Source organism: Vigna angularis, chromosome 6 (genome assembly GCF_016808095.1).
Source record: "Vigna angularis cultivar LongXiaoDou No.4 chromosome 6, ASM1680809v1, whole genome shotgun sequence".
Classification (NCBI taxonomy): Eukaryota; Viridiplantae; Streptophyta; class Magnoliopsida; order Fabales; family Fabaceae; genus Vigna; species Vigna angularis.
In genome coordinates, this window is record NC_068975.1 from 26265020 (window position 1) to 26291942 (window position 26923).

Sequence of the window (26923 nt, forward strand, 5' to 3'; positions counted from 1 at the left end):
ATGGCCTAGTAAGCGCAACACAACGATAACAACAAGGATTGTAGGGGTGTACTCTGATTGATAAACCTCTAACACACATCAAGTGTCTTTGGTTCATATAGTTTGCTATACCAACTACACTGTGTGTTAAGTATCTCAATCTAAGACTGATTCATATAGCTTGTTATACCAGCTCTGATGCATTACATCCTATGAGACCCAGGATAAAAGTTTATTTTCTTTTCTCTCAACTTTCTTTAGCAATAAGCGGGGGATTGTTGTAAAATATTATTATTTTATTACAATTGAAAGTTGTGCAACGTCCGTAAACTTTTGGAACGTTAATATTTTATTAATTAACAACAGTCAAATTTTTAAGTGCTGCAAAGGTCAAATTATTTATTGCTTTTATTGTCTTTTATTGATTTTATTCTTCCCTAGCTCTATAAATAGAGAACTATTTCTCCATTCCAAAATACATCCAAAATCACTCTTTTCTCATTCTCCTCTCTTCTATTCTTCTTCTAAAATTATTCTGGGTTTACTTTATACTCTTTGTAGAGTTCATTGCTAGTTCTGAGATCCTTAGAGATATTCTGGGAAGTTCCTATTGTATCCTGAGGGCTTGCGCAATACACCGCGGATAAGTCCTTAAGAACAGTGAATTTACACGTCTTAGGAAATATTGTTCGTGATTATGTCAACTTTTATACAACAATATATTGGCATGAAGGTTGTGGTTGAAGTCTCACGTCGACTAAGATAAAATTAATTTATAATCTATAAGTGGGTGTAAACCTCATCTTATAAACTGGTTTTGTAGGGTTAAATTAGATTTAAAGTAGATTTAAAGTTAATATATGTAACACCCCAAATTTTCAGGTGTCACGTAATTTTTTTTTCAAAAAACATTATTTCCATAATACATTTATGAAAAATAATAATCTTTATTTGATAAGAAAATGCGGAAGCTAAACATAACCATAAATGTTGTCTGCAAATCTCAGAATATCTCTCGTACATAAAAATACAAGGTCTAAAAACTTTTCAATAATAGAAAATAATAATAAATTCCCGAATTTAAATCCCAATTCTCGCGAGCTACTCCGATCCAGTCTTATCTGCATACCATTTCAAATGAATTAAACATTAACTTACAAATACAAGGATATATTCGTTATTTCGCGTTAATTGAGTAATTTTCGGTTTCAAATTGTAATTCTTTGATTAACATTTGGTATCATTATAAAATAATTTTACACTGATTTATTTACATTATGAAGTACTAGTGGAGGACATAGGTAGTGTCCACTTTTTATAGACATCAAAGTAAAAGTACACTCGACGAGACACTCTTCGTGAAAAATGTATAACTTAAATTCATTTATACATACGCCTACATTTCATAGTTATGGACTATTTATCAAATTAATGGCTTCAATTGTTACAAAAATTCAAGCAGAAAAGTGTAAACAATCTTTGAGAAAAAAAACTCAGAAAATTATTTTTGTTTTGTTTTTTATTTTCAGAGTAAAGATTTTTGTTAGAGCCAACTATTATATTTATACTTATATGTCAAATATGATTTTATTATATACATCAAAAAGTGATTCTCATAAACAAAATTTGTATCTTTGTATATTGTGCAAATTATACACGATAATTTTGTAAATTTCTATAACAGTTTCACTTACAATTATTTTTTTGGCGAAATTATTTATTGGGTTGCTATAGGTATATATTTCATCAATTTTATCTTTAAATTGTTATAGAACTTAACCATTTCTTTCCATTTTCAAATTAGCGTCAATTGGGTACTATCTATAGACTGGCACGAACAATGTTATGCAATAGGGATTAAATTGATGTTAATTTAAATATCTAAGAAGTTATAGAATATTTTAACATGAAAAGGATTGAATTGAATGATTGAACATCTTTTTTATGTTGTTATCATATTTATTGTTGTTATTGTTTTTGTCTTGGTCGTTGATATGAATGTAGGAATGATTGTGGATGGCATAAGGGCAGTGATGTAATGGAATCTTGTTGAGATGTGAAATCCTGAAATAAGTTGTGAGAATGATTTATAAATTCAAATAAATGAGAAGGTTGAAAATGATAATAATTTATGTGTTATTGTTAATGTTGATGGTTATTGTTGTGGTGTATGGTGAAGAAGAAAACATACATGTTAAATCAATACATTGTAAAAATATTGAAATAAAGTATAATATATTAAACTTATTTCACTATCACTAGTACGCGTATACTTACTATCAGCAGATATTTTTATAATATTCACGCGGGTCGGGTATGAATACTATACTACCCAATCCACTGGTACTTGTTACTCGCTACAAAATTAAAATTACATTTTTATCCCTAGATTTAAATTAGATTTTATTCTTTTATATTTATTAGGAATTATTACGAATGTGAAGCAGCATTTGTAAACTTTTCAGTAATTGAATCTTATAAAAATGCACTCATGATGATAATTGGAATCTTCTTGTTATGTATTGCAATTAGAAGAGACCACTAAAAACTTATTTCCTAAAGCCTAATAGTTTTTTATTCTTAAGTTGCAAAGCTGGCTTTAAATTTGGCCTGACACTTTGTTTTCCAACCCCTTTTTTCATTTCCTTTCAATTATTTATATTTTATTGTAAATTCTTTTAAAATATTCGTAGATTGAAAATGGGTATATGTGAGTTGAAAAATATTCGTCAATATTTTTTATGCGAGTATCTAGCGAGTAACAAGTACAATTTTGTCATGTGAGTCGGATTGCGGGTAAGCATTATCTGTATCCGATCCGATCTGTTGTCACTCCTAATTATGATGATCGATATTCCTCATAAAAATTAAAATAATAATAACAATAAATCCATATTAAATAAAAATTTCTACAAAAAATTATATATTTACAATAGTTAATTCCAATTTTTATTTCAGAAACAAAACTTAATTTAACTTAAATTAATAAAAACAATCATTAAAAAATTATCTTAGAAAAGGTAGTTACATCTTAAAGATGTAAATACCTATGTTATTTTTAAAAAAGTATAAAAAAAAACAAGCGTATAATAATTATAACTTTCATGAAGTCATAACTTTAATTTTACTGTAACTAAATTCTTCACCCTTATACTAAATAACTTCTCACACTAAAATAGTTAAATAAAAAAAAAGTTGTCATTTTTGGATCAAAATTTTTTCATAGTAAACATTCCCAATATTTTTTCTTTTTAAAAAATATACACTTAAAAATTCAAAATAAAATATTGCAATATTTACAATTTAATTAGAACATCAATAACCTAGTGGTTTGAAAATTGGTCAAATGGTTAAATAATCGGTGAGCTAATATAATTCGTTAAAATTTAGTCGTAATGCATAAACGATTTATTTAACTTATTTAAAAAACTTATCGTGGATAATTATAATGAGAAAAATAAAAAATCGATTTGAGAAGGATAATATTTGATGTGAAATTTAAGACTTGCAATATGTATTATTAAATATTATATAAAAAGTCAGCGTGAAACATTAAGATTTAGAATGCATATTATGAAGCTATGGTTTATATTTTTAACTCTTATATTATATTTATACATGTTCAGCTATGATTTGAATGTTGGCTCAGTTCTATAATTATTGATAAATACATCCATATTTTATTTAATAATATTACGTATCCTTTATTGTTATGCAGATGTGATTTGAAAGATGATTAAACATAAAAAAACACATTCATTTTAAATAAGATCAAAACAAATGAATTAAACTACCTTTTTCTCAATAAAGAGGTAAGAACAATATTTGTGAGTTCTTATAAATATCTCGATATTAGTATCCAATTTTTATATAAAAAAAATGAAGACAAAAAACTCTTGTTTAATGGGTTGCTTAACCATGTGATTAATTAGTAGTCTCCATTCTTCTTAAATGCCGATTTTTCAACAAAAATGTGTTTTTTTTTTATCATTTTTAATATTTTAAAATAATATATATATTTTTAAATTATATCAGAAAATATACTAATATATAAATGTATATAAAAATAAAATAAAATAAATTACAATAAATTATTCTTCAACCTTCGACCGTGCCAGGAATGTATTATTACATCAAACAGAGATTAGCAGAGTTCTGATTGATAATTAATTACCTAACATATAGAACTTCATATATATAACATTGGAAACCATGGCAACTTGGAAACTCATGGAGGCCCAGGTGGGCGGAATGGGCCTCCAGGTGGGCCAGATGGACCCCCAAAGCAGTCCTGTAGTAACCAGCAGCAGCACAAAAAGCTCAAACTGTCCCCAGACGAATTGGTATGAAAAGAAAACAAAAATCAAAATTAGCTTTACAAATGGTTCTGATTAAATACGAAAAATACACAACATTTTAAAACCCACAATAATTTCACTAAGCATCAGTTTAAAATTACCCTGTTGTGTTTCATACTAGCTAATATCTGTAATTAAATTTACAATTGAAAAAAAAAATTAATTTTTTATCACTTCTTCTAAACTAACTTATAAATGATAGAACATAAAATTTCCTTTATATGCTTTATCTTTGACATTTTTTCCACTTTTATGTTTCAAAAAGGTAATAGATTAAGCCTTTCATGCATTTATATCATCAGTTTTAATAGGAACTAAGCAATTGTATTGAGTTAATCCTCTGTAATAGCATAATTACTGGATCACAATATTTACTTACCAAGAGTTAACGAGATCGCAAAACCCACCGAAAAATCCCGGCCCCGGTGGGCCGGGTGAACCCCAACCTGGCGGGCCGCTTGGGCCTGGGCCGCCTGGTCCCATTTTAAGCAACGATTTTTGTCTTTTGAGAATATGTGAGTTCCTGAAAAAAGAAAAAGAAGGAAAAAGATATATACGAAGTTTGAGTTCCTTGGAAATTTATAGGACACAGCTCATGAAATTAACTTAGCATGGAAGCATATGTGTATATATATTATACATTTGTTCACTTTCTCCCAACTAATCTTCCAATTAATTTTAACCTAACTTTCAAACCATCTTCTACATCACATTCTCGTTGAAAATACTTTTAGTGAAAGGTTGTTACTCAATAACTACATCTTTAGAATTTCGGAATCTGATTGGTGAATGATTCATCTTCAATGTTGTTCTTCACATAATCAGTTCATCTTAATTTTAACAAGTTCAATTAATTTTCATTTAATGGAAGTTTTTATTGTTTAACTCACATATTTAACGCAAATACTAAACAACTCATAACAAATACAGGTTATATACCCAATTTTCCATGATTTTGCACAGCTCAAAATCCAATCTGACACATAAAAGTAATTTCTTTTTAAAATAATAATTTAACTAAATAACTCTCATAATATGTGCTTTTAGTATAGTAATAATTTAGGATGTCTGAGTTAACTCACATTTATTTACTAAATAGGCAAGACTTTATTTTGAAGATTTAGTTACAAAAAAGAGGCCTGTACTTTAAATATTCTTTTTGACCTATGTATATATTTTGAAACTATAATTTTAAAATTTGAGTATAGTGATATATATTTAAGGGCAATGAGTAAGAAATCAAAGTAAAAGTTTTTATTGAAAAGCATTTAAATTTGCGTATATATATATTCCCATACCTATTTCTATTAAAAAAAAACTTTCATTTTAAGAACATTGTAAAAAAAATTAAATTTATCACCCTCTTGAATTGTGCTCTTAAATATAATCAAATTATTTTAATTAATATTTGACATTTTGATACTCATTTATTACAATTGATAATAAAGACTAAATTCACTAAAAAATATTAATTACTTTAATTAAGAATAATTTGCGCAAACTTAAATAGGACAAGATAATATATACAAAATTTAAAATATAATTATATAAATCACTTTATGCTAGTTTCAAATTATGTAAGGATAAAAAAAATTGAAGTGACTTTTTAAAATTTCATATAATTATTTATGTTTTATAATTATTAATTATAACATCTAAAATATACTTTATTGTTATATTTTTTAGAGATAAGATTCATGTTTATGATATGTTAACAAATTATTTTATTTTAAAACTATAATACCAAAATTAATATACAAATATAGTATAAACATTACGTAAAATATAATTATTTTGATAAAAATAGTAAATTATTGAATAAAAAGAAAAACAATATGCATAGTTACGTTAATTTACACTAAATAACAAAGAGAAAATATACTTTTTATACATTTCTACATTTGATACATTATTTTTTTATTATAAAAACCATGTCAAATGAGTATAATTATATCAACCTGTCGTTATCCAATTACTTTACTTAGTTAAATCACTTGTCTAAACAATATAATAATCAAAATTTTAAATATTCTTTGTTGATTTAAGTATTCTAATATTTTGCTTTAGCAGCATTAAATTAAAAAAAAAAGTTAGAAATATCAGGTTTAAAACTAACTAAATATTAGAAGGAATAAAAATAGACGGAAATATATGCTTATTTAAATCTAGAAAATACTAATACTAAATAAAATACATTTTCCTTTATATACTTATAAATCAGTCATATGTCATTTTGTGAATCAGTATTTTCAACTAGTTCACCTCAAATGTGGTGAAAATAACTTTTTAAGTCTAAAAAGCTGGGTTTGCAAGATTGATTTTGAATGTGAAATTAGTTTTGCTTAAAATATTTGAAGTGATGTAGTTCCACATGTTTTTATTCTAAAAGCTACTAGTATATTTAATATAATAATTTCATCTTACAGAAAACTAAAATTATGTAACTCAATTCATCAATATGATACTAAATATATGAATATTCACTTAAAATTCATAAAGATATTTCAATATATGATGATACTAAATATATGAATATTCACTTAAAATTCATAAAGATATTTCAATATAATACAACCATAAACTCCAACCATTCACACCTTTTTTTTTCATATTAGTAAATGTTAGAATTATTGTTGTATGTTCATAGTGAGTTGGAAAGGAGTGTTAGTGTGTATGTGAGCTGTGAGTGTGTATGTGATATATCTGAGTGTGTGTGAGGTGTATTCCATTAACTTAATCCTATAAGTATAGGATTAAGGAAAATGGTGTAAGTGAAGTGAATCAATAATATTTCATTTAACATGGTATCAGAGCAGGTTCTCTGATCCTTCTCTGTGATCTTTGCCGTCTGCCGGCGGCCGGCCACCATGGTCGCCGGCAGCTCTAAAATTTCAGCCAGCAGTCCTAAAATTTCAGCCGGCAGCCCCTAAAATTTCTGTCGTGGGTTGTCTACCAATACTGTCACTACTGTTTGCACTTGTCCGGTGCCGTTGTTTGCGGTTATCTCCCATCTGTCCGCTGCTGTCCACCGCCGTCCGCCACCGTCTGCCAACGTCGTCACCGCCGGCAGCCCTAAAATTTCAGTCGGCAGTATCTAGAATTTCAGCTGGCAGCCCCTCAAATTTCAATGGACATTTCTCTTCTTCTTAAATCTGTGCCACAGTCGGCACCAATCTAGACCCAGCCAGCCACTGCTGTCGCCGCCTCTTTCCGCAGCCGTCGCTGCTAACTCCGTCACCGCCGGCCGCCGCCGTCGCCACCGCCGGCTACCGTTACAGTTTCGACGGGTGACCTGCGGATCTGGACCGTCTCTTCGAGCGACGACCAACCACGCCGGTTTCGAGAGCCAGTTCTCAGTCACGCGCCGCCACGCAGCGCTTCTTTCCGGCCAGTTCGTCGCCGGCCGCCGGCCACCGTCACCGTTCCGACCGGCGACCACTGGATCTGGTTCGCCTCTTCCCGCGACGGCCAACCCTGCCGGTGCCGGCATCTGATTCTTCCACACGCTCCGCCACGCGCCGCTTCTTCGTACGCTGCGAACAGGCGCGTACAGCTCACGCGCCGCCCTCTGGTCGCCGGAAAGTTACCAAGACACCTCCATAGCCGTCGCCGGAGTGTCCTCTCTCTGTTCTGACTCTCCATAACTTCCATCTTCTTTGGTCTTCACAGAATCTCCATCTCCTCTTTCTGGATCAAGGCCGTCTCCTCTTTCTGGATCAAGGCCGTGAGCTTCTTTATTGTTGCCGTGAGCTTCTTTACTGTTGGCAGTGTTGGACGAAGCTCCTAAAGAGGAAGAAGATTCCTCCACCAAAATAGCTGGATTTTTCAAAGGACCCTGCTGGACATTACCATTTTTACCTTGTGGCAGCCACTTTCTTTCTCAAAATTAAAAATCACACATTTCTCCGTAATGCTATTGCTGCCCACATGGAAAATGCTGCTGCCAGCCTTCCTTGCTACACTAAGGCCGTGACCAAGCTTGCTTCCATCATCTCCAGCTTCCATCTTATTCTTGTACATTGAAAAGGGCTCTCTGCCTTCACCAAACGTGAAGGGCTTTCTACATCACCGATGGATTTTGTCTTTCCTTTTCTTTTGTACAGCACAGATTGGTGCTTCTTGCTAACGTCAGCCGCCATCGCTGTCGTCACAGTCAGTTAAGACCTGTTCAAGTTGGGATCTCAAATCTCAACAGTAATATTCAGCAGATGCCTTGTGACTTTCTTGGATCGCTGGTCACTTTCTTCTTGGGCTAGGTTTGGCCCGTATTTCTCGGAATACAGTGCTAAGTATCACCGTTTGGGAGTAGTCAAGTAAATAACTTTTGGACCTCCAAGATGTCTTTGGTCTTTTGATGCCATCATGAGACCCAATCTTTGTATGCTCCTGCTGCTGGACCGTGACACCGTGCAGCTCTCTCTCCCGTGCTCTCTTTATTCTTTGTGGGCCGTGACAGCACACCACTTCCTTCTCAATTTCTATGTGCTAGTCCCTTCTTCCAAGACACAACTGAATCAGCAAAGTCACAACTGAATCAGCCCCTTGTTGCTGGAAACGTGAAAATGTGCAGGCCTTTGGTCTCTTCCATGTGCTGCTATCCCTCCAATGCTGGACAGCGTGTGTGTAGGCCGTGGCAGCAATTTGTTGGACATCACCACCTTCTTTGCTGCTGGACAACTATTTCTGTTTCAAATCGTTGTTCAAGCACCGTTTGTCGGCACCGATTTTCCGCTTTCTGCATAGATTTGCCGCTGTCTGGCACCGTTTTTTGCCTTGTTGTAATAGCTCATGTGAGCTCATGTGGAGTTGTTCTTTGAGACCGTCCGCTGAATTGAATCTTCCGAAGTTATGGGTTTCAGATTTGTCCAAACCCTCGTACGGATCGGTTCTCACCCATTCTTCCACCTTCACGTTCATGTTGTTCAGTCGTGAGGGGGAGTATGCTTCCAACCACTGTAGGCCCTCATCACCTCATCAGTCAAGTGATGGCATACAGGCCCCATCAGTCAGTGCTAGATGGCCGTCCCTGTAAGTCCCCATCACCTCAGTTAGTGATGGCATGCAGGCCCCATCAGTCAGTGCTAGATGGCCGTCCCTGTAAGTCCCCATCATCTCGTCAGTTAGTGATGGCAGTCCCTGTAGATTTGTCGCTTCTAGCCACTACAGGCCCCATCAGAAAGTGATGACAATTTAGTCCCTACAGTGAGGGGGAGTATCGTTCCAAGACAACACTGCAAAGGAAATCTCTTGTGTTTGAAGACTTTCCAAGTTGAAGTTTCTTAGTGCTTGTATTTGCAATTTGGTTGATTGATGTTATTTTCATTTGAGTATGTATATTCCAAGCTTGGCTCATACAATATGTATGATCCAGCTTGAGGGGGAGTGTTAGAATTATTGTTGTATGTTCAGAGTGAGTTGGAAAGGAGTGTTAGTGTGTATGTGAGCTGTGAGTGTGTATGTGATATATCTGAGTGTGTGTGAGGTGTATTCCATTAACTTAATCCTATAAGTATAGGATTAAGGAAAATGGTGTAAGTGAAGTGAATCAATAATATTTCATTTAACAGTAAATTATAAAATAATAGTCCAAATGGTGAGGCGAAAAATTCATCAATCATAAATTTGATATTTTCTATATAATGCACCCATAAACACAATCAGTCACACCACTAGTAACAAATGCGCTCTCTATTAGTTGCTCTATTTGACTATTATACTTAATAAGAGAAAATATATCTTAAAGAGCTTAAAATACCTCTCTTATGATCTCATTTATAACGATAGAAATATATTACAATAAAAAAAATGAAAGATCTATTCAAACCGTATCATTTTTTGTAATGATTTTATCATCAATATGTATTATTAAGTAGATAAAAAAATTGAACCATACGCTTCATTACGTATCAACCTAAAGTTTCAGCCTAAAATTTTTAAACAATTGAGTTAAATTTTCCAAATCAAACATATAGTAATTGCTGGAAGCTATAGAAAGAGCAAGACAACTTACAAATCAAACTAGACTCTCCTCAACAATCCATGTAGTGGATATTAACCCCACAATAGAACACATTTACATGTAAAGAGTAGAAGTGTGTTTCTAATTCTTCAAATTTATGCTACAAAGTGAGGAATAAGAAAATAATTAATGGCAGCTTTGGATTCTGGCAACAATTAAATACACAAGTCTGAACTGCCAGGTGTGGTTATGCTATGCTATATATACTACAAATGAAGGACAGCGTGGATACAGTAAACCTATTCAAATGAAGGACATAAAATCTCTGTACTCACCCGATTACCTTGTTAATTAGGCAGGGCAGGGGAGGAAATGCTTTCGCACCCTTTGTTAGTAAATAATGAAAACCAAAATCTTCTCAATGAGCTCATTCCTGTACACAAAACCTTCCATGAGCTCAAAACAATATCACATGATGGCTGCCAACCCCACAACATCACCATCATCAACTTTGGACTCGGGAGCATTGACTGAGCTGCGCTGTCTCACTGAAAACCATAACTACGAGGTTAAAATGTTTATAATATTACATGCAACATTACAATATACAAAAGACATAATAATTGACAGGCACAACAATGTAGAAAAACTACCCCAACAAAGTCTCCAGTTACCACAATTACAATTACCACCAAACGTTGAGAAGTTCTACAGTTTAATGCATTACATCGATTTATTAACTAACTGCCCACGCCAAACTATATTTTCCAGAAGTTGGAGAAGTAAAATGCGAAAAAAACTAGAAGTCATTGCTTACTTGAAACGTTTGTAATGATATTTACACTTTTCTGTGCAGCAAGTGCTTTCAATTTGTTACCGGTTGCTAATTGAAGTAAGCTTCTCATATGTTGCTTTTGTTCCTTTGGACTGGATGTTTTCTTTAAAGATTCCTCAAAGGCAACTAAATCGTGAGGGGTAATATTGGGGAGAGACAACAAAACCTAAAGGGAGTAAAAAAATACATTACTCACTAACAAAAGTTTTAGCAAACCATTCTTTGGAAATGAACTCCAAATGCCAAATGTAGTCAAAAGGAAAAAAAAAAAAGAATAGCTAAGTTATGAAAAACAAGAAAAATACTAACCTGCCTGGGTGCTGGGTGTCGATCACAAAGATATACAAATATTTCACGACAAATGGCAACTAGATCAGCACTGGTTATTGCATTTGATTCAAGGGTTAAACCTTGAATAAGGGATGTAAAAAGATCTCTAGAAACATATTCTACGAGTTCTGCATGATTTGTTACTATCGCAAGAACTACCAACACAGAGCAATACGAAGAAATTTTAGTCACAGATTCACCATCCGTCCATGTAAAAGCTTCTAAACATAGCCGTAATGTTGGAATGGCCAGACCTTCATGCTTTAGAAGGAAACTGTCACATAAAAGAATTGCGAAAAATAAAACTCAAACTATATAAGTTACAAAATATGGAAAAACTAAAGTTACAAACAGGTAGAAAGCATACCCAACCATAGAACAAGATGCAACTGAGTCCAAGCTTTTCAGAGCGTCTAATCGACTAACATGCCCAGACTGTTCCAAAGAAGGAATTCCATTATTAAGGGGAGGAGAAGCAATGACAGAGAGGAGTGAACAAATCTCACGCGTGAGATCCCTCAAAATCGTTTCCTCCATCACTTCCACTTTCAAGTCTGATCCACTAAGAACGCTAAGAACATCTGGAACCTTTGCTCTACCATCTTGTAGAAGACTAGACCATGAACAGCTAAGGGCTTGCTGAGCATGGATAAACAATGGATGTAGAATTTTCTCCAGCCAAATCTCCCACATATCCAAAGGACAGCTTTTAACCAAAGGAATCAAAGTGGAATGAACAAGCTGTCGAATATGCCTGAACTCCATTGACGGTATATTCTCCATCAGCGCAACAGAAACAGAGTGCACATCCAAATATTTGAAAAATGAATCGCCAATGGTTGTTGACAAGCCCAATACGTTATATCTTCATATAAAGAAAGGATTTAGTAAAAAAGTGGAAATAAAAATGCCAGTCTCATCATAGATACATAATTTTCTGTTCACAAGGAACTTTATTTTCTCTTTTCTACAGATTTGGTGTAAAACCAATATCGAAGGGGAAGATCAATTATATTTGGGACAACAGATAATGAATTATAAATGAAAAAATAGAATAAGATTTGCACACATACCCACTGTCTCTAATGCCTTTAAACCAGTTCCGTATATCTGATCCATTTGGTTCCGCATATCCTTCTTTATTAATGTCGACCTTAGATCCATCTGTGACAGTCAAAGAACCCTTTGGCAATTTGGAGTTCCCTTCTCCAAGAAGACCTGACCTCTCAAAATCAATCATGACCATAGCAGCTCTTACCTCTCCAGGTAAAGCTTGACTTATGGATGGAGACCAAAGGGAATGTATACAACGAAGTAGCTGGAAAACAAGAATGTGATTTACTTATAAATACAAAGTAGTTACAGAGAAAGATTATAAAGCATACCGATCCTTTTGTTGCAAAGTAATACAGGAAACATAACATGGCCAGCCTCTTAATGGCAGGTATACATACTTTCAAGAGAGGAGTCACCATCCATGCTATGTGAGAGGCCATTGGATTTATTGGAGTTGAATTTGGTGTTGCGCTGTTTTCTGAATTCCAATTGCCTTTCTTCAATCCACTCCTCTTAAGTGCCCTTTCAAAGAATGTCAAGGTATGAAAAATTGACCACATTACAGGTGCTTCAGAGCACAACTGAACCAAACCTTGTGGACCTGACAGATATTTTTCCTGCCACTCAGATTGTGTCCACTGATGGCTCAAAGGTTCTAAAAGCCATTTTAAAACTTCTTGTTGCTGTTCAATTCTGAGCCAAGTTTAGAGCAATAACAAGAAGTGGTTAATTGCAAAACATCAAAAGACTATCAAATAAGAATTAACAGAATTACGTCTCCTGTTGGATTCTTACCCAGAAGAAGAAGCCATAACAAGAAAAGCTTCACCTAAAAGATTATGCTCACTCTGTAGCAAACAACCGTCCCTTTGCAAACATGCCATTGTATCAGCAATGCCCTACATATAAAATTCATAAATTAAATAAAAGCTATCTCGTACCAAACCACATTTTAGGAAGTGGAGAAAAATTTTCTATAGAGCATATATGAAGTGTAAAAATTGTAATGACTAAACGATTGGGAAACAAGATATTAATGCACTATCTATGTCTCCTGACATAGCAACAGGGTGGGCTTATACTAGCATCTAAAATTTTAGTAGCAGAATAGTGCCATAAGCCAAAACTCAGTAAGAATTTTGAACATTATTTGTATTTTATAGAAATAATGTACAAACCTCTTGTCAGATAAACCTTAACTTCACTCGTGTCTCTCTGCATATGAAACAAGTTTAAGCAAATAATTTAACACCTAAAGTCCCAAACCCATACACAAGTTTATTCCCGAACTTCATAAGCTATTTAAACTTCAATGTGTAGTTGATATCAGACCACATACATCCCCTTCAATGCTGCAATTAATGTAGCCCAAAGAGGACGCCACTAGGGAAAGTTAGGATAACCCCAATTTAGACAGATTTTTAAGATGTGCACAATTATGCAACGCAATGTAAATTATGAAATTAATGGACTCTTGGCTTTCAGCTAGATCTTTATTTTTAAAAGTGTGGAACTAGGTCCCACTTATTTAAAAAATTATGGTTATAATTATGTCATACCATAGGAACAAAATTCATAATGGTGCTCTAATAGGCTATTGCAGGCTGGGTTTAAGGACCCAACTAAAAATATGTAAAACTACAGAGATCCATTACAAACATTTAGGTCCCTATAGTTTTGAAAGTATAAAGGTTTGTGAATCCAACGTACCATCAGAAATTTTGATCATGTTTAGCATCTTATTGTAACAAAAATAACCACACTGCTTCTGCCAGAGTTAAATTCACTTAGCCACATCCAATTAAACTCCCATTATTAAGTTTCAAAGTTAACTTCAAGTTTTGTAAGAGGTTTGGCTAATAATTTGAAATGGTATACACCAGTATATTCACGTGTGAGGAAGAGGACCTAAGAATGAAACAAGGTAATGAACAGAAGACAAATATTAGAGCACAAAGCACGAAAACTGATTTCAATACATGATAATAGATGTCAAGTCAAACTAGAAAATCAATATTCAAGATATTCATACAAAAATTGTGAAGACTAGAAAAACAAAATTTTAGAATTCATGTTACTGCACAGGTTGCTTTGAAAAATAATCTTATTGGAGGATATCAAAAGATAATGTAGCTAGAAAGTATGAACCCTAAACTTACATAAGAATAATTTACAAATAGATTAAGGTTACTCTCATTGAATGATTTCTCCTCCATGGCCCCTCCTCTGTAAATTTCATATTTAAGTGCAGTCCTATATATGTATTTCTCTCATTCATGTATACACGAAACGATTCCCATTTATTTGACAGAACCAGCTAATTATAGTTTTCCATCAATTGATGTTTAAAGAATTCACCTTCATATGAGGTAAAATGCTTTTGTCGGCAGCTTTTGCTATCCGAATAAATGATGTACAGATCTGCAGCCTTGCATGGCGTGCACTATGCACTGATGTATCCTATCAAAAGACATAGCAATAAAAATTAAACATGCCACACAATTTCTCAACGGTTGAAATTAACAATAAAAAACAGATTGTTGTAGGAACCTTGATTATGGTTGGCAGAGATGTTAGAAGTTCAAATAATTTACTAATAACACTGCCAACTGCATCAGGGAAATATTTCAGAAAGGGGCCCATAGCATCCAAATAGTGAACAAGTACTTCAACAAGTGCAGGCTCCGTCCACTTTAAGGAAATTAAGCGTTGAAGTATACCTACAAGACACAGTAACCATAACTATAACAGAGGTCTAAGAAAGAAATTCTAAAAGTTTAATTTGGAAGATTAACCAAAGTAACCTTCAAACGTTCTACATAATGCAAACTGGACTTCAGCATTTGTCTTGGTGAAGTCATTGGATCCATCAAAAACTGCATTTACAACACCCTCTATAGCCAACTGCATACTTTCCATCACAGGTAAGTCCTACAGTAAGCAAAGCAGAAGCCATAACAGATAATTACATAATAAGGTAGAAAAGGTGGGGGGATGACACCTGACACAGAGTATGTTTAAAATTGGAATGGAATTTATTTATACCTGAGTCGGTGCTGGAGAGAGCAAGAGACCTTTAATGACTGTATCAATCTTTTCAGATACTTTAGTAGCAGCTATAAGGGGTTTGTAAGAAGAAACAAACCTAATTAACTCCAACTGTTTTAATAAACCATTCATCAGTTAAATACATTTTGAAAGGGTTAATTTGACATAAAGCTTAAAGAAGAATATATGTAGATTTGGAACAAGAGAAAGATAAACAGTTAAGAATACCAAGGCAGAATAGTTGAGTATATTGATACAAGAGCTGCATGTGACTTGCTCATAAGTAAAATATTTAAAGTAACATACTTGCTCTCTGTATTTTTCAACTTTGTCAGCCGTGCAAACTTGGTCCGGGGTTAAAAGTCAAAATGTTACAATGCACAAAATACTTTCTCTATATCTTTTACAGGTTTAAATGTCCAAAAGTGAAATTATAAAAATATTGAAAAACCATAAGTGTTCCATAATGACTAATGCAGAAGCCATGATGTATAAAAGTTTACTTAAGATTTACTTAAAATCATTTGAAACATTGGAAGCAATTAAACCATTAGCTCCAATTATTATCTTAGAACTTCAAGATGAAAAAAATCAGTAATATAAATTAATAACATCCATACAACACATTCAATGACATTTTTTTCCTGTAAACAGAAGGGAAAAAAATTGCATATATCGTGTGATGAAAAATACTATCCAACTTCACATGTGCATGAGACATACCAATCTAGATCGATAAAGGCTGAATGTTCCCTTGCACTCAAAATCTTCGCTCCACAACTCCAATACCCCTAAAGTAATGGCAGTCTCATGCAGAATTTTCTCTCTCTTGAGCATGCGAGGGAAAGATGTATCCAAAATTGCACCACAAAAATCATCACTCACAAAGCTTAGAGTCTTCTTCTTTGCATTTTCAACTTCTCCAGAACCTGTGCTACTAACAGCTGAACTGTCAGCAGCTGAATGTGTGGAATTTTTTGGCTTTGACATCAAATCCCTCATTAGTACCTACAGGTAGACATTTGAGGAAAGAAATGAGACATAGCCATTTGATACACAGTATTGACTATTCACTAAGAAACATGGAACACCATCAAACAGTACTATGGTGAAGTATTCCCACATACCAGCCAAAATTGCAGGGATTGAAAATGAATAGCAAACTTGAAATGTTGGAAAAATCCCAGCATCTGGAGAGAAACAAGAGAAATTAAAATGAAAGGATAAAATAAAATACAAGAAAAAATACATGCTCCAGTAAAATAGTAGTAAAATAAAAAGGCAAAAAATTGTCTTTGGGCTTAGCAACATACGTGTTATACTGGATAGTGACATACGTGTTATTCATAACAACATATATGTTAGGATATTTATCCTATTTTATCATCATTATAGTGTGTCAAGAGTTACCCTATTTATCATGATTATATTATGTCTAGGATTACCCTATTTATCATGATTATATTGTGTCTAGGGTTACCCTATTTATCATGTATTTGTGTATCAATTTATTCTTATAAATAGAAGATTGTGTATCTCGTAATATATATCTGTCCGGCGCCACAGTTCTTTGTCGCCCGCCGCTGCCCGCCGCTGCCCGCTGCTGCCTGCCGCCGGCCACCGTCAACCGTCGGCCACCGTCGTCCGTCGCCGGCCACCGTCCGGCCACCGTCTCCGGCCACCGTCACCGCCGGCCACCGCCCGCCGTTGCCGGCCACCGTCGTCCATCACTGTCAAAGTTTCCTTCGTCTAAATCCTTAGGGTTTTCTTGTTCTTCGTTAGTACTATTCGTCTTCTTCAGAAATGGCGTCTGGCAGTACTCTTTCCTTCTCTGGAAGTCCATCAATTACCTCCGAGAAGCTAAATGGAAAAAATTATCTATCATGGTCTGCTGCCGTTGAAATGTGGTTCCTTGGCCAAGGGCATTATGACCACCTTGAGCGAGATGGAAGCCATGTGCCTACTGAAAAAGCTGATCAGTGGAAACAAGCAGATTTCCAGTTGTGTGCCTTGTTATGGCAATCAGTGGAACCCAAACTTTTTGTATCTTTGAGGGCTTTCAAAACTTGTCACTCCTTTTGGAAGAAAGCCCAAAGCATTTATGCCAACGATATTCAACGTCTCTATGACACTACGAATAAACTTGCATCTCTTAAAATGGCAGACCATGATATGGTGTCCTTCATGGCTGAAGCCCAATCTGCTGTCGAAGAACTTAGGATGTTTTTGGAAGTAGATCCATTAGAGGATATAAAAAAGAAACTAGACAAATTCTACATGGTGTTGATCCTTCGTGCCCTACATCCCGATTTTGATCATCTCAGAGATCAACTTCTAACTAGTCATGAGGTCCCCTCTATGGAAACATTGACCACTCGCCTTCTGCGTGTCCCGGTATCTCAAACTCAAGAAGCGCATGAACTAGTGGAACCATCTGTCATGGTTGCCACACGAGGAAGAGGAGGACGTGGCACTAGAGGAGGAGGACGAAGAGGTCGGGGACGTACTCAATGCACATATTGTAAAAGGATGGGTCATACTCAAGAGAATTGCTACTCCTTACATGGTTTCCCTTCCAAAACCGCCAATATTTCGAAGACTAAACTTCCACTTTGAAAACTGAAACCTCCACTTCTATGTTTTCTGAGGATGAATATCAAGAGTATTTAAGGTTAAAGTCTAACAGCTTGGCACAACCATCTCAATCTCCCAATACATCAACAGCATGCGTTTCTCAATCTATGGAATGTCAAAATTCATGGATAATTGACTCAGGTGCTTCTGATCACATTTCTAGTAATACCTCTTTGTTCTCATCTATTTCCTTTCGAGAAAAACCTCATTTCATAACCCTTGCAAATGGATCTAAAACTTCTTCCAAAGGAGTCGGTCATGTTTCTTTGTCTCCCTCCCTCAATCTCAACTCAGTCCTTTTTGTCCCTAATTGTCCTTTTAATTTAATTTCCTTAAGCCAGTTGACTAAAATGTTAAATTGTTCAATAACCTTTGATCATAAATCTTTTGTTATACAAGAGCGTGGTTCGAGGAGACAGATTGGAGAAGGATATGAAGCTGGCGGATTATACCATTTTGGATCTCGTCCAAGGGTGTCTTGTGTTGCTGCTCTTAATCCTAAAGTGCTACATGATCGACTTGGCCATCCTCATTTGTCCAAATTAAAAAAGATGTGTCCTGAACTTAGTGGTCTCCAAACCTTAGAATGTGAGTCATGTCAATTAGGAAAACATGTTAGATCTTCCTTTCCTAAAAGGTCTCAATCAATATGTAATTCTAGTTTTTCCATCATCCATTCTGATATATGGGGACCTAGTCGTATCTCCTCCTTTGGTTTTAGATATTTTGTTACCTTTATTGATGAATATTCAAGATGTACTTGGGTTTATCTTATGAAAAATCGTTCTGAATGGTTAGCTATCTTTACATCCTTTTTGAATGAAATCAAGAATCAATTTGGTCAAGTAATCAAAATATTAAGAAGTGATAATGCCAAAGAGTATTTTTCATCCTCCTTTTCGGTCATCTTGAGTTCCCATGGTATCTTACATCAGTCTACTTGTCCTCATACACCACAGCAAAATGGTATAGCAGAACGAAAAAATAGACACTTGGTTGAAACTGCTCGTACCCTTTTGCTTGGTGCCCATATTCCTGTCCATCACTGGGGGATGCCATCTTAACTGCATGTTATCTTATTAATAGGATGCCCTCCTCCTCTCTTGATAATAAAGTCCCTTTCTCCATTTTGTTTCCTAATGATCCTCTCTTTCATACATCTCCTCGAGTGTTTGGCTGTGTATGTTTTGTTCATGACATGTCTCCAGGTCTAGACAAACTCTCCGCTCGCGCTCTCAAATGTGTCTTCTTAGGCTATTCTCGACTTCAAAAAGGATATCGGTGTTACTCTCCTGAAACTAAGAAGTATTACATGTCTGCCAATGTCACATTCTTTGAACAGACTCCTTACTTCTCTCCATTTGTTCAGGATGTTTCTATCCTCCAGCAGGTCCTTCCTATTCCAATGGTTGAGTCAAATAGCTCCACTGTCTCTGTCATTCCCAGTCATGATCACAATCCTTCTACACCTGTTTCTCCACATACTGAGATCATCCCACACAGGGCCCCAATGGATAGTCCACCTCCCCAAGACAATGGTGAATCTCCTACTTCAGATTCTTCTCCCTCGTCACCTCCTCCCACGCCTCCTGGTGCAAATGATTCAGCATGGCCTATTGCCCTCAGAAAAGGTACTCGTTCCACTCGGAACCCTCATCCCATTTATAATTTTCTAAGCTATCATCGATTGTCGCCCTCCTATTTTTCTCTTTTATCCTCAGTGTCCTCTGTTGTTATACCCAAGAATGTGAAAGAAGCACTTGATCATCCTGGATGGCGACAAGCTATGATTGCAGAAATGCAGGCTCTTGACCACAGTAATACTTGGGAGCTGGTGCCCCTTCCCCCAGGAAAAAAGGCGGTTGGTTGTCGATGGGTGTATGCAGTTAAAGTTGGCCCTGATGGTGAAATTGATCGGCTCAAAGCTCGGCTTGTTGCAAAAGGTTACACTCAGGTTTATGGTCTTGATTATTGTGACACTTTCTCTCCTGTAGCCAAGATGACTACTATTCGTCTCTTCTTTGCCATGGCAGCCATTCGTCACTGGCCACTTCATCAGTTGGATATCAAGAATGCCTTCCTACATGGTGATCTTGAGGAAGAAGTTTATATGGAGCAACCTCCAGGGTTTGTTGCTCAGGGGGAGTCTGGTATGGTATGCAAATTGCATCGATCTCTATATGGCCTCAAGCAATCCCCACGTGCTTGGTTTGGAAAGTTTAGCTCCATTGTTCAAAAATTTGGGCTAAAACGCAGTAAAGCAGACTATTCAGTTTTTTATTGTCATTCTTCTCTCGGGAAATGTGTTTACTTAATAGTATATGTTGATGATATTGTCATTACAGGAAATGATGCTGTTGGAATATCTCAACTAAAAGAGTACTTGTGTAGACATTTTCAAACCAATGATCTTGGAAGTCTCAAATATTTCTTAGGCATTGAAGTAGCGCAATCAAAAGATGGAGTTGTAATCTCCCAAAGGAAGTATGCTCTTGATATATTACAAGAAACAGACATGATTGATTGTAGACCGGTAGACAGTCCCATGGACCCAAACCAGAAATTAAGGACAGAAGAAGGTGAATTATTCTCCGATCCAGAGAGGTATAGGAGGCTGGTTGGCAAACTGATTTATCTCACTATTACAAGGCCAGATCTATCCTTTGCAGTTGGAGTGGTTAGTCAGTTCATGCAGGCTCCATGTATTGACCATTGGAATGCTCTCATTCGCATTCTAAGGTATGTAAAGAAGGTCTCCCGGGCAAGGATTGTTATATGAAGATAAAGGAAGCATTCATGTCTCTGGGTATTGTGATGCAGATTGGGCAGGTTCACCTATTGATAGACGGTCTACAAAAGGATATTGTGTTTTTCTGGGAGGAAACATTATTGCATGGAAAAGTAAAAAACAGAATGTAGTAGCTCGATCAACCGCGGAAGCCGAGTATAGGGCAATGGCATCACTAACATGTGAACTTATATGGGTGAAACAATTCCTTCAAGAGGTTAAATTTTGTGACATCCATACTATGAAGATGTATTGCGACAATCAAGCTGCTCTCCACATTGCATCAAATCCAGTGTTTCACGAGAGGACTAAACATATAGAAATTGATTGTCATTTTGTTCGTGAAAAGTTGTTGACCAAAGAAATATGTACTGAGTTTATTGGGTCAAACGATCAACTCACAGATGTATTGACCAAGTCATTAAGGGGTCCTCGGATTGAGTTTATTTGTTCCAAGCTTGGTACATACAATTTGTATGCTCCAGCTTAAGGGGGAGTGTTAGGATATTTATCCTATTTTATCATCATTATAGTGTGTCAAGGGTTACCCTATTTATCATGATTATATTATGTCTAGGATTACCCTATTTATCATGATTATATTGTGTCTAAGGTTACCCTATTTATCATGTATTTGTGTATCAATTTATTCTTATAAATAGAAGATTGTGAGAGGGATCAATCAAGCCCTCTAGAATTATTTTACAGTTTCAATCTTAAGTATATAGAATTAAACAAGACAGCAAGAAAGGAAAACATAAGGTTACTTGTATGGACACAACAGTTAAAAAAGGAGAGAAAACAATACTAAAAGTTAACAAGTTAAAAACAGAATCAGAAAACACCAGTTAAAAATGTAAAATTTAAGTAGAATCAAAATATGGCCGAATTTAAAACATAATTAGAAAATAACAACAAAAATCAGAACTACACAATATTAGTAGAACTAAAAATAAATAAAATGAGTAACTTTTATACAAAAATAAAGAAAATATAGCATACATAAAAATAAAAAATAAATGATAAAAAAATCAAGAACGAAACAGGCAGAGCAGTAAAGCCAAAGGTGAATGGTGTGGACATCCTCGGAACGACCACAAAGCATGAGAACAAAATATAGAGGCACACTGCAAAATGTAGAGGTCTGCAGAATTTAGCAGTAGCAACGTTATGACTTAAGCAGAAAGGAGACACGGGAATGAATGATTATGACAAATAGGGTCTATGTTACAATACACAAAGAAATTAGTTAAGATAGTTAGAATATTCATGAGTCAGTTACTTGAGGTGTTAGATATAAATAGGGAAGGAGAGGAGAGGATAAAGGAGGTGAATTTTGTAGATTGAGCGTTAGCTCTTTGCTAAGGGGAAGTCCTTAAAGGAGAGAGTGTTCTCCTATTTTTGGTTCACTTCATTCTATTCAATACAAACCTTTCTTTTGTTGCTCTTTTCAATTCTTGATTTCTGACAAATTGGTCAGATCTGTCAGCTCTTCTACTGCCAAGGTTCATTACAGAAAGTCATTTGAGTACATTGGAAAGATGGGTCAGTGAACAAGGGAAGGTGGTTGTAGAGTTGAAAGCTGATATGGCTATTATTAAAGAAAGTTTGCCAGACATTAAAGAAATAAAAAAAATGTCACAAGATATCAAGAAAAGCAAAAAATTGTCTGAAGGAGGAAACTCCTTTATTGATGATGAAGACAAAGGAAGAAAGATATCTACATAGTAGTACATCAAATGAGGAGGCTGAGGCCTTGGATTAAAAGGGTGGAGTTTCCCATGTTTGAAGGGAATGACTCCTCAAGCTTGGTGTCACAAGCAAATCAACATCAAAGATCAATTGCAAGGATATTTCTTTGCAAGGCTGCAATCTGAGATTTAAAATCAGATTCCACCACAGGATCCAAAGGATTAGAGCGCTCGAGATGTGGGAGAAGGTTCAGCAATGAAGAATTCACACCCTCTGTAGTGAAGAAAAAACCAGAAAATAAAAAGTGACATTTGCAAGAGAAACAAATATTATGATGGAGGAAGAGATGCATCAATAAAGAGAGTGAATAAAGGCTCATCAGCACAAGTGTGAACAACAAAATAACAACAATAACTACATATTTGGCAAACAAGTGATGTGGAAAAATTTGCAAGAAAGAGCACCAAGACAAGTTATTCTGTCATCTGTAACTATAATGTTGAATTCAAAACAATATATGACAATTTTTCAAAAGAGAAGCCAAAATCATACGTAATATGTCATTTTAAGCAAAGTCTTCCCTTCCCTGAGCTATATTAACTCATACCTGTTCTAGGTAAAGTGGAAGTAAGCTGCTATCACCAGCAATACTTTGCAAGTTAAAAGAGCCCAGTGACACCATACTTTCACATATATATTCAGCAAATTCGTATTCACCCTCATCTATAGACCCAGGACTTGAACCGGATCTATACAAAAATTCTCTAGATACATTCATCAACGTGTGAAAGATGTTATTCATGGCTTGGTCAAATTTAGGGATAGATGTTTCAATAGGCCTCCTCCTACATACACAATTCAGAGTGACCAGTGGTATTATTGATCCATGAAATATGCATAAAACTATTAAAGAACAATAACACATACCTTGGAGAGACAAGTTTGAAGAACTCCGAAGCATGAAGACGAAAATCTGGAGCAGATAGTAGCACACCACAACTGCAGGGAGTTAACAGAAAAACATGACCAGACGATATAGAAATTATGTACTGAGAATATTGCATGGTGCAAGATAATAGAGGAAATAAATATACCCGTGAATAATGCCGTGCTCAGCTAAATCTGACAATGGAGCCCATTCAGCATACGCATTCACTGCATTTAGAGTAGCTGTTACAGTGGCAGCATGCTGTTTGGCAATATCCATCTGATTTCTACCAGCTTCATTCATTGCAGCTGTAAAGTGTCTTTCTAGTAACTGCATCAAATATTACGAGTCACAACGTCATTAACAATGACAAAAGATTAACATGTAAGAAAGGTGTTTAGAGCTGAAATGTACATTGTATAATAGTGGAAAAATTTCACTCAACGATTGAGTTAGCCCACGCAAAAGTAGCCTTCGCCGATCACCTGAACACATCAACATGATTAGTAAAAATAAATATGCAACATACGACATAAGGAGAGATCACTCAATATCAAATAGACAACATTTGTGTCAACAGCCAGCCTGTTAGGAGTGTTGGGTTTATGTCTTGTATTTTATTTGTAGGACACTTAGTTTATTTGCAATGCTGTTAAATAGCTGGTATGGCACTATTGTGTTGGTGAATTCCTAGAATCCAGAACCGCAACTTCATTTGTGCTATAACAGCTGCTATAGATGTTGTGGTTACAGCATGCCTCCTGCATCCTTTGTCATCTTTGGTGAGTGTTCACTGATTGAATGAGTAAATATTAAGCCAATTCGTATGAACTTTTATTTTAATTTGCATAGAACTTCTTTTTTTATACATGTATAATTTTATATATATATATATATATATATATATATATATATATATATATATATATATATCATACATTCCAACCACTATTTTATTTCTGCTATTTGTCCATAATGCTATTCTTATATGGTATTGCAGATTATTGGATTTCTGCCATTTTCCTCAACCTGCAATTGGTAGCAATGTCTACTAGTATAATATGCACACATGAATCTTAAGAATCACAACATGCATCCAGCCACACTGACACACTTCATATTTCCTCCCCATCATGGTTCACACGGACAGTGACGTGATATTCACCAAGATGAAAAGCATTTTTAAGGACAGTGTAACAAAGAAGTCATCCAAAAATGTCCCTTCCATTTGTTTATTAACAGAAAAACTTATTATTGTCGTGTCTAAAATTTCCCTAGAGTAATTCATTGATCAAGTCAGCAGATTTGCTCCAGTTGGAGAAATTCAATTCTTTTACACAATTTGCGTACCTGAGTCATACTCACACACATCCACATGAGAAAAGTTAAGTTATTACAAACCTTCTAAATCTTCATTGTGAACAGTAATGTCTTCAGGAAGCCACCGCAGCATCATTGCAACCAACTCAGCCTAATACATAATTGCGAATCATAAAAACAATATCCAGGAACTGGACTGACATTGAATAAAATCGACCCAAATCGATGTAAGTGGGGAAACTTGAAATTTACTTCTATTGGACCCTTGTTGGATAGAGAGATCAAAGATGGAAGCATTTCTTGCCACAAACTAATATCCTCTCTTCTAACAACCTGTGAAAAAACCACCAAAGAATATGGTCTACGTAAGGCAAATCTGCAATTGTGAGAGAGTAAGAAGCAAAAATAATGAAAAGGAAGTGCCTTGCGATGAAAACCTCAGCAACAAGGGCAGCTGTCTGGCTTTTGAGAGCCCAATTTTCACAAGGATCCGCAATCTCTGACATCAACTCAAGGGAAAGATTTGCAAAGTTCTTGTGTTCTGCAGGGCTCAATTCCTCCCAACGTAAGCGCACTAAATGCTGTATATAAATACAGTTTCACATAAGGGGCAAGAATAAACACCAAAGCAGACTTATCATTAAAAAAACACAACAAAAGCACGTGAACTTAAACCTGCAGCATTTTATAGGCATGTAACCGAATTTCAGACGACCAGTTCTTTTTCACCAAAAGGAATGATGTGTTTGCTAATGCCCGTACATCACCTCTCTTGATCTGAAGAAAATATAAATAAATTAATTAGTCTCCCACGCTCGTCAAACACCAAAGCAAGGAAATGAATCACCATAGAGTATCCATTTCCATGCCTCCATCAATTCACATCAGACACATGTTAAATATTAAAGGAAGACAATCAATCACCATAAAGAGGCAACAGTATTAATCCTTGTAACAGCAACTACACAAACTGCATCCAGAAACAAATAATCGCAACCTTTATATCTATTTATCCATCTGTGAGTGTAATGATGTGCAGAAACTCCATGGTCAATCCATCGTTATATTTTGAAATGCAAAAAATATATTTAATAACTTATTCAAAATTACAAATGAAACCGCAACTTTCACAGCACGATTGAGGACACACGAAAGAAACCTAGGATCAAAGTCGACTAGTTCCTTGAAATTGTAACTACACTATCAATCAACAACAATTACTGAGATAAATAAATCTAAAGAATGCAAAGAAACATATATAAATTCACTAATACATGGAAGAGTTGTGTTCTATATGTCGATTAGGGCATGCGCAAAAAACATCGCAGTCATTTCTAAAAACAAGCAAAAATGCAAACAGAGAACAGGAAAAATCACAAAACAAGAAGCGATGAGATGCATAAGAGGAATGATAAAAGTAAAACGCGTTATCGCGGCACGGAACGGAGAAAACGGAAAGAGGAAGGGAAAGAAAGAGTTACGGAATCGAGAAAAGCGACGGCGTTTAGGCGAGCATCGGGAGTAGAGGCCCAATCAAGCGCGGTGTGTATAGCTTGGGCGACATTGTTGGCAGTCACGCCGTTGTTGCCAACACTGTCCTCCATTCTTAACTTCAACTGCTACTCTTTTCTTTTCTTTCACTCCTTCGATTCTATTCTTCAGAGAGAGAGAGAAAGAGATTCGCTCTTTCTTTCAACCCAAAGTCTCGGTTGGGTTTTTGGGTTCACTTCAACACACACTCACACGCAGCTTTTTCCGTATTTATGTGCTGGTGGCGTATGGCGGTGCGTGAGCGTGACTCTTCTCGCCTTGTTCTTTTTTCCTTTTTCGCCAAGTTTTCTTTTTTCTGATTTTATTTTCGGGTAAATATTTTCTTCATCTTACTAATTGTAGAAGTAAAAAAAAAGGTCACGTTTTATTACGTGAGTGTAAAGTCTAAACGTACGTAGAATAAATTAATGATTATAATAATTATTGTTCGGTTTAAGGTTTATAT

The 26923-nt window shown here is 35.3% G+C and overlaps 1 protein-coding gene across 5 annotated transcripts; it reads right to left on the bottom strand.

The window, feature by feature from the left end:
• Positions 1-4040: 4040 nt before the first annotated feature.
• On the bottom strand, positions 4041-26708 carry LOC108342826 (protein HASTY 1). 5 transcript variants are annotated; one of them, XR_008250160.1, is made up of 24 exons: positions 26409-26703; positions 25603-25704; positions 25365-25508; positions 25180-25260; positions 25009-25078; positions 24022-24092; positions 23774-23937; positions 23607-23678; positions 23287-23524; positions 16693-16755; positions 16289-16573; positions 15563-15676; positions 15322-15448; positions 15068-15126; positions 14876-14977; positions 13313-13416; positions 12916-13210; positions 12535-12779; positions 11829-12326; positions 11441-11735; positions 11114-11297; positions 10348-10844; positions 4717-4860; positions 4041-4304 (listed from the first exon to the last, which is right to left on the bottom strand). XR_008250160.1 is itself a non-coding variant. In XM_017580656.2 (22 exons), the coding sequence occupies exons 1-22, from the start codon at positions 26529-26531 to the stop codon at positions 10765-10767; spliced, it is 3627 nt and encodes a 1208-aa protein (XP_017436145.1). In that variant the 5' UTR covers positions 26532-26701; the 3' UTR covers positions 10344-10764. The 5 variants fall into 5 exon arrangements, 1 of the variants encoding a protein (XP_017436145.1); XR_008250159.1 differs by having other exon boundaries at positions 15068-15237; positions 26409-26701; XR_008250161.1 differs by lacking the exons at positions 25603-25704; positions 26409-26703 and having other exon boundaries at positions 15068-15237; positions 25351-25489.
• Positions 26709-26923: the final 215 nt, after the last annotated feature.

Excerpts from the sequence above, each read along its gene's own strand:
- LOC108342826 (XM_017580656.2), bottom strand. The coding sequence starts at position 26,531 with ATGGAGGACAGTGTTGGCAACAACGGCGTGACTGCCAACAATGTCGCC. Across the intron at positions 23,938-24,021 it reads TTTTTCCACTATTATACAAT|TTACTAGAAAGACACTTTAC; the intron begins GTACATTTCAGC and ends TATTTGATGCAG. Across the intron at positions 13,417-14,875 it reads GCATTTTACCTCATATGAAG|GGCATTGCTGATACAATGGC; the intron begins GTGAATTCTTTA and ends TTTTATATGTAG.